At 32.4% G+C, this 10000-nt stretch overlaps 2 protein-coding genes, 3 non-coding genes and 1 pseudogene across 5 annotated transcripts; 2 read left to right on the plus strand and 4 right to left on the minus strand.

Annotated features, from left to right (window-relative positions):
- Positions 1-968: 968 nt before the first annotated feature.
- LOC128035965 (30S ribosomal protein S4, chloroplastic) lies at positions 969-3149 on the minus strand. The gene has a single exon (XM_052626218.1). It carries the CDS (start codon positions 2979-2981, stop codon positions 2376-2378), a length of 606 nt encoding a protein of 201 aa, XP_052482178.1. The 5' UTR covers positions 2982-3149; the 3' UTR covers positions 969-2375.
- On the plus strand, positions 2004-2090 carry TRNAS-GGA (transfer RNA serine (anticodon GGA)). The gene has a single exon. It is a non-coding gene; the product is annotated as a tRNA-Ser (tRNA).
- Positions 3150-3505: 356 nt separating the features above from the next.
- On the minus strand, positions 3506-3578 carry TRNAT-UGU (transfer RNA threonine (anticodon UGU)). The gene has a single exon. It is a non-coding gene; the product is annotated as a tRNA-Thr (tRNA).
- A 2417-nt stretch (positions 3579-5995) lies between these two features.
- TRNAF-GAA (transfer RNA phenylalanine (anticodon GAA)) lies at positions 5996-6068 on the plus strand. The gene has a single exon. It is a non-coding gene; the product is annotated as a tRNA-Phe (tRNA).
- A 1080-nt stretch (positions 6069-7148) lies between these two features.
- Positions 7149-8512, minus strand: LOC128035967 (NAD(P)H-quinone oxidoreductase subunit K, chloroplastic). Its single transcript, XM_052626224.1, has one exon. The coding sequence runs from the start codon at positions 8067-8069 to the stop codon at positions 7392-7394; it is 678 nt and encodes a 225-aa protein (XP_052482184.1). The 5' UTR covers positions 8070-8512; the 3' UTR covers positions 7149-7391.
- A 1320-nt stretch (positions 8513-9832) lies between these two features.
- The window catches only part of LOC128035968 (ATP synthase subunit beta, chloroplastic-like), a 3251-nt pseudogene continuing 3083 nt past the window's right edge, over positions 9833-10000 (minus strand).

Here is a 10000-nt window from a genome sequence, read left to right on the forward strand (position 1 = left end):
TTTCAAACTCTAATTTGGATTAAATTAATAATAAGTTTTATCTTTTCTCCCACCTTCAGAAAAATAAAGCATAGGCATTTCAGGGCTGTCGTCCGTTAGATTTTTCTGAAAGGTAACTATCTCGGTTTCATATCATATAGAAATTTATATAGAATCCTTGAAAAAGACTTCTTCCTCATAAAAAAGACTTACTGTCTTTGGGATCTGATGCTACACCGCTGCTCAATAACTTAGGGGATCGGCTCTATTACATAAGTCGATTCCTAATTTTTATCTCATATCATGACATAAATAAGCAGTTCTTATTTATTGTATCGGCTCAAAACCTCGCTAATTGATCTTTACGGCGCTTCCTCTATCAATTAGATCTTTATCCATAGAATAAAGTATCTAGGCATATATATTTCTTCATATTTCGACTTCTATGAAGTTTCTTTTTTTGTTACAGCTGATAAAAATCGTTTTTTGGACGATGCAATATGTAGAAAGCCTATTTTTTTTCTAGTATTTTATTTACTAGCGTGTTTATTTACTAGCGTATTTATTTACTAGCGTATTTGCTCTTTCTTTCCTTTTTTTATTTCTATAGTGGAGATAGTCGCACGTAATGACAGATCACAGCCATATTATTAAAAGCTTGTGGTAAGAACGGGTTTCGTTCTAGTGCTCGAAAATAATATTCTAAAGCTTTTGTATGCTCTCCATTACTTGTGTGGATAAGGCCTATGTTATATAGTATATAACTTCGATCATAGGGATCAATTTCTAGTCGCATAGCTTCATAATAATTCTGTAAGGCCTCCGCATAATTTCCTTCGGATTGAGCCGACATCCGTTACGGTCGTCATTCGATTCAAAGAATTCTCCGTTCCAAAACCGTACATGAGATTTTCACCTCATACGGCTCCTCCTTTATGTGCATAATGAGAATAATCCATGGAATTAAAAAAAAGGTCGAAATATTGTCATTATGAACTGAGCGGGGCTAATGTTTTTACAAGAAATCTCTAGCCAACCCTCTTGCAAAAGATCTTTTCTTACCATCAAGCGTGTTCGTACTAGATAAAAAAGTAAACTCCAACAATTTCTTTGTTCTCAACGCTCCTTAATTTCCAGGAATTAGTCACTTCAACAATCTTCGATGGTTATATGGGTATCCAAAGTACGAACAAGATGGATGTTTGTTGTCCCAACCATTTCTCTTAGTTCCGATCCCGATAAAGAAAGGGAATCATTAATAACAAAGTTTTCGTGTTGTTGATTCCTAGGCGTAGTGCTTCTTCCTCTATGCCGCCTATTGGTACTCGTGTAGTAGGGTTGACCCACAATACAGACCCATAGGTGTAACCTTTCGCTCAATACTCGAATCAACAATTGAAGCATCTGAGGTTGCATTAATCGGGGATACACGACAGAAGGAATTGCTTTATTTATAAACTTCACCTTCAACAAGCGTAGATTTCTTTTTTGTTTTCAATAGCCTTTTTTCTATTCTGAATAATGTGTCTTTTCCTAAGACTGAGAGTGGTAAAGTAAATAAAAAAGTAAATAATAAATAAAGGAAAATATATATATAATAATAATCAAATCGCACCATCTCTGTAATAAGTAAATGCCTCTTTTTCTCCTGAAGTTGTCGGAATTATTCGTAATAAGATATTGGCTACAATTGAAAAGGTCTTATCAATAAAATTTCCATTTATCTGCGATCTAGGCATAGGTAGCAATCCATTCTATAACTCTTTTCATTACCCCTCGTGAGAAAATAAAATGATCTCACAAACAAAGGAAGTGTACAGTACGAAATAACATAAAAGTAGACCCATTCCATTTTTTTCATTTTCGAGCCGGAGGCTAAAGAAAAAGTGATAAAAAAAGTGATGAAAAGTTTTCTATTTTTATAGCAAGTTTCCTAGTTAGAATTGATATTGTTCGTACCTATCGAACAATCTAATATGAATAACTCGCTATTCGCTCGGGGTATCGGCCATAATAATTATGTAGGAGAGATGGCCGAGTGGTTCAAGGCGTAGCATTGGAACTGCTATGTAGACTCTTGTTTACCGAGGGTTCGAATCCCTCTCTTTCCGCACCTTCACCTAATTCGCCGATGTAACTGACTACAATGTATCAAATCAAATAAGAACATATACTAAAGAATTAGACCCTTCTTTAGTATAGATTCTCTATTCCCAATTCCTTTTTAATATGGAATACGTAAAATAGCATACAGGGGATGAAAATCTCCTTACGTATCTATCATACATGAATAGGAGAAAAATCTCCGAATCAAACCCATTCCCCTGTCTTCCTTTACTTAACCTTAACTCAGGTGAAAAGGGGGCAGAACCCTTGTTTTGTTATTTTAGTTAGGTTTAAGTCTGACGAGAATAATATTCTACGACAAGCAATTCATTTATTTTCAAACCAACCCATTTCCTATCTATTATTTGATTGACTAATCCTTTATATTGTAATGTGTGAAAGGTCAAATGTTTTGGTAATTCCTCATTGGTGGATGAATCAAGATAATTTTGAATCAGAGTTCTAGATTTTTGTTCATCCCTCGCTGAAATAATATCTCGGGGTTTGCAGCGATAACTTGGTATATCTACTGTACGCCCATTAACTAAAATATGTCTATGGTTAACTAATTGACGGGCTTGAGGAATAGTCGAAGCCATACCCAATCGAAAAAGGATGTTATCCAACCGCATTTCAAGTAATTGTAGTAAAACCTGACCTGTTGACCCTTTGGCTTTTCTGGCAATACGAACGTATTTAAGTAATTGTCGTTCTGTAAGGCCATAATGAAAACGCAATTTTTGTTTTTCTTCTAAACGAATACGGTATTGAGATTTTTTACCGGGGCGCGATTGGTTTCTAAGATCGCTTCCGGCTCTAGGCCTTTTACTAGTTAGTCCCGGTAAAGCCCCCAGACGGCGTATTTTTTTGAAACGAGGCCCTCGGTAACGTGACATAAGGACTCCTTATTAATTTGAATTTTATTGAAATTTCATAAACCGAAATTAAAACTGAACTAAATGAAGCGAAATCGACTGAAGGATTGGATTACAAATATTAATGAGATGAATTGGATCAATATCCATACTTTACTTTTTTGTATTGTATATAATGTATACAAAAAATAGAAATAAAAATATATATAATAATATATAAAAATAATATATAAATATAAAAATAACTAAAATAGTTAGAATATATATAGAATAAAATAGATATAATATATAAATAAATTGAATAGAATATTAAATATATAAATAAATTAAACCAAAAGAGTTTCCTTAGAGTTTCCTTTTTTCTTGATTTATTCTGCAAAGATCTAACTCCTCAAATTGATCCCTAATTGGAAGTTTCGACGAGATAATAAACAGATTGTTGACCTTTGGAAAGAAAAGGAAAAAGCTTTTCACTGTTTGTTCTTTGATTTCAAAAAAAACATTCTAAATTATGTAAAAAAGGCAAAAAGCAAACAAATAGGGAAAGCCGGCTATCGGAATCGAACCGATGACCATCGCATTACAAATGCGATGCTCTAACCTCTGAGCTAAGCGGGCTCAAATAATAGAAATTTGGTATTCATAGGGATTCAGCAAACTATTAGGATCTTATCTATTAACTATCTATTAGTTATTCATAATTAATATGAATTATTAATATGAATTATAGACTCGAATTTTGATAGAATTTTTTCTAATTTTTAATGCCATACTTAATATAAATATATAAATATAACATATTTAATATAATAATGGTAGATTCAATCTAATATTCAAGCTAATGTTGATAGAATCTAATAATTAAGAATATAATAATTCGATTTTAATTTTATATATATATATTTATTATTTATCTATATATTTAATATCTTTTTTTATATCTTAGTTATATTTCTTTTATATTAATATAGTAATATAATATTACTAATATTACTGACTCCATTTTGATTTTCTAGTTTATTTTATATTTTAGTATATTTTACATCTAAATTATATAGAAAATTTTTATATAGATTTCATTTAATCGATCGATTTAATAGATTTAATATAGATTAAATTTATTTCTATTTAGTTTCGAGTTCTAAATAGAGATAATTAGAGTCAAAATCTTTTATGCATTTATATATTTTATGATTCTAGAAATGAAATGATACGTTATAAGTCTAGATAATTAGAATGAAACTCTTTTAGACTCAAAATTTGAATTATCTTCGAATTCGAAATAGAAATGAATGGAATAATTAGTTCTAGTTATTAAATATAAATAATTAGTTCTAGCTATTATACTATAAAAAAATAATTTATTTCATTTTAATTTTAATAATGAATAAATTCAATTTTCATTTTGATTTTTTTAGTTATCTTATTCTTATTATGGTTATATAGGATGGTCTAATAAAAGGAAAGGATAAGAATCAAAATGAAATTAAAGAAAAAAAGATGCAACCCATAGAAATGAAATCCAGATCATAATGAGAGACTCCTTTCTTTTGTTTTCATTCATAAAGACCGAAGCTAAGACGAAAAAAAGAATCGACCCTTCGAGTATTCCACCAAATTGCCTGAGAAAACTGAGAGTAAGAGGGACATATATATGTTATGGAATACCCATCTATATTGAATTGCGAATACAGAAATGATAAAATATTTTCCGATTGGACCAAATAAAATTAATATGGGGTCTCCGATAGAGACGAAAGACGATAAACAAACAAGAAAATAGGTAAAGACCCTTCGATATAAGAATCTGTATCTATATCTACTAAATTCAACGGTTTCGCATAAAAAGAAAGCAAATAAATAAACGAAAGAAAATAAACAAATGAAAGAAGGGGGAAAGGGGGGGAAAGGAGGGAGAAAGGGGAAAGGAGGGGCATCCTAATGAGATCCTAATCTCAAGACACAAAAGGGGATATGGCGAAATTGGTAGACGCTACGGACTTAATTGGATTGAGCCTTGGTATGGAAACCTACTAAGTGATAACTTTCAAATTCAGAGAAACCCTGGAATGAAAAATGGGCAATCCTGAGCCAAATCCTATTATTTTATTATTTTACGAAAATAAACATGAACAAAGGTTCAGCAAGCGAGAATAATAAAAAAAGGAAAGGATAGGTGCAGAGACTCAATGGAAGCTATTCTAACAAATGGGGTTGACTGTTGGTAAAGGAATCCTTATATCGAATATCGAAACTCTAGAAAGGATGCAAGATATACCTATTTTTTTATAGGTATACTAATGAAAAACTATCTCAAAAAAGACGAACCGAACCCGTATTTTTTTTATTTCTATTATATGCAAAATCAATTTATATTTATATGAAAATATGAAAAATAAAAAGAATTGTTGTGAATCGATTCCAAGTTGAAGAAAGAATCGAATAGAATAGTCATTAATCAAATCATTCACTCCATAGTCTGATAAATCTTTTGAAAAACTGATTAATCAGACGAGAATAAAGATAGAGTCCCGTTCTACATGTCAATATCAATACCGACAACAATGAAATTTATAGTAAGAGGAAAATCCGTCGACTTTAAAAATCGTGAGGGTTCAAGTCCCTCTATCCCCAACCCCAAAAAGCCCGTTTGCTGTCTATTTATTTTATCCTACCCTTTTGTTAGTGGTTCAAAGTTCCTTATGTTTCTCATTCATCCTATTCTTTGCCGTTTTACAAGCGTATCCTAGCATAGCAGAATTTTGTTCTCTTATCACAAGTCTTGTGATAGAGTGTGATATATTGTGATATATATGATATACGTAGAAATCTCTTGAGCAAGGAATACCTATTTGATTTGAATGATTCATAATACATATGATTACTCATATGGAAATTTACAAAGTCTTCCTTTTGAAGATCCAAGAAATTCCTGTTCGAGACCTTTAATTTAATACTTTTTCGTTTTTTTGTTTTCATTTTAATTGACATAGACCCAAGTCATCTAGTATTATGAGGATAATGCGTCGGTAATGGTCGGGATAGCTCAGTTGGTAGAGCAGAGGACTGAAAATCCTCGTGTCACCAGTTCAAATCTGGTTCCTGGCATATGATTAATTTGTATGAGTATCTACTCTACAAATTAATTGATATGGATCGACATAATACATACTTATCTAGCTAGGTATCTGAGAGTAAACCCTCTCTTTATTTATTTCATTTTGTATTTTTTTCTCTTTTTAAAATGAGCAAAGAGTCTATTCTAATGTGTCTATTATAATGTAGTAAAAGACAAAATTTGCTTATCTTTCCTCTTCTTTTTTATTTGTTCACACTGCGGCTTCTCACATTCAAAAAGAATGGTAATACTTCATACATATTTAATTAAAAGATTAAAATAGTTGGTTGAAAGGCCCAACAAAAAGACGGGTCTAGAGGAGTTCAAGGATAGAAATAACCAAGACTCATCTCAGCTACAGTACAAATAGAAGCCGATCCCCTTTCATTTATTTCTTTGTATTCTCTTTCATATTCCATTTCTTCATTCCCTTCTATGCGACTCTCTAGAGTTCATCTAAGTGATGTGCGCGATACAAAGTTCACGGTACAGAACCCTTGTTGTTCATCCTATTGTCTCGGCTCGTCCGAAATAAAATAAATAAAAAAGTCTCTTCAAAAATCGAGAATCTCAATGATGTATTGTCTTTTATTTCTTTTTATTTATTAGCCTATCCATAAGAATACGAATGAAACCTCAATTCCTCTGTTTGAGCTAGAAGAAAATGTACAAATTCCTTGAATATTCGAAGTTGTAATTAGTTTCTTATCATTCAATGAGCGTCTTGTATTTCATAAAATTGGGGCAATGTAATCCTTACGTAAAGGCCACCCTATCCAACTTTCGGGCATTAAGATACGTTTCAGCCGTGGATGATTTTCATAAGAGATTCCCAACATGTCATAAGATTCTCGTTCTTGAAAATCCGAACTTTTCCAAACCCAGAAAACAGACGGAATTCTAGGGTTACTCCTTGGAGCAAATACTTTTATACATACCTCTTCCGGTTGATCTACACCATACTCTATTCTCGTAAGATGATACACACTGGCTAACAGTCCGCCTGGTGCTACATCATAGGCACATTGGGAACGTAGATAATTGTAACCATATACATATAAAATAACAGCAATGGAATGCCAATCCTCAGGCTTTATTTGTAAAGTCTCTATTCCTTGGTAATCGAAGCCCAAAGATCTATGAACTAGCCCGTGTTTGACTAGCCAAACAGACAAACGACCCTGCATCTTTTTATCTCTCCCGCACTTTTCTTTTTTATTTGTCATTTTTCTAAGATAAATATTTCGCATTTATGATGAAATCGAATTTATGAAGATTAATTCGTTGTCTGTTTCTGTAAAAAAAAATCCTACCTAATTCACTAATTCGTGGGAAGATAGTGAACCCTTGTAGTTGAAAAATGTTTCAGGAGGAATCTCTGAAGTAGATGGTGGTTGATAGAGCAATCCTTGATTATAATTTCCAGTACGAGTACTACGTACAAGACAAAACTTGTGATTGGTAGTAAAACACCGATCCCCCTGTTGAGATCTAATTCGATCTTCATAGATTTCGCGAGATATTTTCTTACGAAGTTTTGTTATAGCATCTATAACTGCCTCGGGTTTAGGGGGACAGCCCGGCAAATAGACATCCACGGGAATTAGCTTATCGACCCCCCGAACAGTACTATAAGAATCAGTACTGAACATCCCTCCTGTAATTGTACACGCGCCCATAGCAATAACATATTTAGGTTCGGGCATTTGTTCATATAATCTCACTAAAGAGGGCGCCATTTTCATTGTTACTGTTCCAGCTGTTAAAATTAGGTCTGCCTGTCTAGGACTCGATCTTGGTACCAGCCCATAACGATCAAAGTCGAAGCGTGAGCCTATTAATGAAGCAAATTCAATAAAGCAACAACTGGTACCATAAAGAAGCGGCCATAAACTGGAGAGTCTTGACCAATTTGAAAGATCATTTAATGTAGTTGAAATAACTGAATTTTGGGTTGTTCGATCAAGTAAGGGAAATTCGATGGAATTCATACTCAATGGTATTATTATTTTGACTTTTTTCTTTCTTTTTATTATCTGAATATTCAGGAACTAAGACCATTCCAATGCTCCTTTTCGCCATGCATAAACTGAACCAACAATTAGGATAAGCACGAAAATGAAAGCTTCTATGAATACGGGTACCCCCAATACATCGAAACTCATTGCCCATGGATAAAGAAAAACCGTTTCAACATCAAAAACAACAAAAACTAGAGCAAACATATAATAACGGATTCGAAATTGTAACCAAGCATCGCCCATTGGTTCTATACCCGATTCATAACTAGAAAGTTTTTCTGGACCCTTTCTAATCGGGGCTAAAACTCCAGAAATTAGAAATGCCAAAATAGGAATAGCACTTGATATTATTAGAAATGCCCAGAAAATATCATATTCGTAAAGCAGAAACATAGACGAACTCCTATGAATGTGAAAATAGATCGGATTAGTCGCTTCGACCTGGAATTCATTGTCAAGTCATCCGCAACTGTTTGTTTAGTCAAAACAACAATTCAGTTTGATCGAATCGTCTAGTTTCGTTTGTTTGCTGTGTTTCCATGTTGCGTTTTAAGATTTATTGATTGGAATTAATCCTATTTTATTTACATTCCACTTATTTCGATTTCATTTCGATATAGTACTAATTTGTATAGTACTAGTATAAATATATATTTATACTATATATAGTATAATACTATACAAATCCAAAACAAGTAATACTTTTCGTTTTCACTTCATTTCGGATTTTTCTAAATAAAAGGAATTCTAATATCTAACTAATATCTAATATTTATTAGAATTTTAGAAATCAAAAACTTTTATTCGAAATTCTATTTATTCTAAATAGAAATTGAAATTATAGATTTCGAATAAATAGAAATTTTTATTTTATATCTATTTATATAGAATCAATCTAAAATCAATCTACCCGCGAGGATTAATTAAGAAAATGGGGTTTTGTTTATTTTATTCTTATCCAAGAATAAAAAAGAGCGATTGGATCCGTTGAAATGCGCTTTTGTTTTCAGGGTTATACTCTGAGTGATCTCCTGTGAGCGAGCTTATGGGAATGATTTGAACCAAGCAACTGGAAGCGACCATTTCCAATCAACAAAGAATACAATAATTAGGAAAAAACTATACAACTTTTTATTTTTAGTTGTATTTGGATATTCTTTATTGTTTTAGTTTGCTTTAGTTTTAAGAATATTATTTTCATTTCATTTTTCTTAATTTAAAAAATTTAATGAATATTTAAAATTAATAAAATATAAAATTCGAAAATATAGGGCTATACGGACTCGAACCGTAGACCTTCTCGGTAAAACAGATCGAACTGATTATTATCAAAATGATTCGGCCTATTTCAAAGACCCAACATGCATTTTTTTTTTGCATTGGGCTCTTTCATTAACTGATAGAAATATCAGTTAGTCTACCGTATATATTTTTTTCTAACAGAAAAAAAGAAGACGGTTCCGTGTGCTCTGATTCATTGTGCTCTGATTCATTACTGATACAGGAGCACTTCCAAAGTGTTTCAAAGAGGGGAAGGGTTATCTTGACGTAGGTCTGCTTCTGGCCTAGATCAATCTAAGTTAAATGGAGTCTCTACCATCCTGATTAAAAAATCAAACATGAAACTTCATACACCTTAAGATTCATAGGACGAAAAGAGCATTTTTGAGGTCCTTATACTCATTATGCCTAGCATTGAATAGACCGGGTATTCACCCTATCAATATCTCAAATCAATGATGGGTTCGATTCGGATCTTGCCTAAACGGCACCCGAATCGGACCGAACCATTTGTCAGGCTATTGTTCTCTTGTTTTGTTCCTTCAAAGTAATGGAGTAAGACATCGATTTCTCAAAAAGATCAATTCTTTTGATTGCATGATAGACTTCCCTGAAAAACA

The sequence above is a fragment of the Gossypium raimondii genome, chromosome 2 (genome assembly GCF_025698545.1).
Source record: "Gossypium raimondii isolate GPD5lz chromosome 2, ASM2569854v1, whole genome shotgun sequence".
In the NCBI taxonomy this organism is placed as follows: Eukaryota; Viridiplantae; Streptophyta; class Magnoliopsida; order Malvales; family Malvaceae; genus Gossypium; species Gossypium raimondii.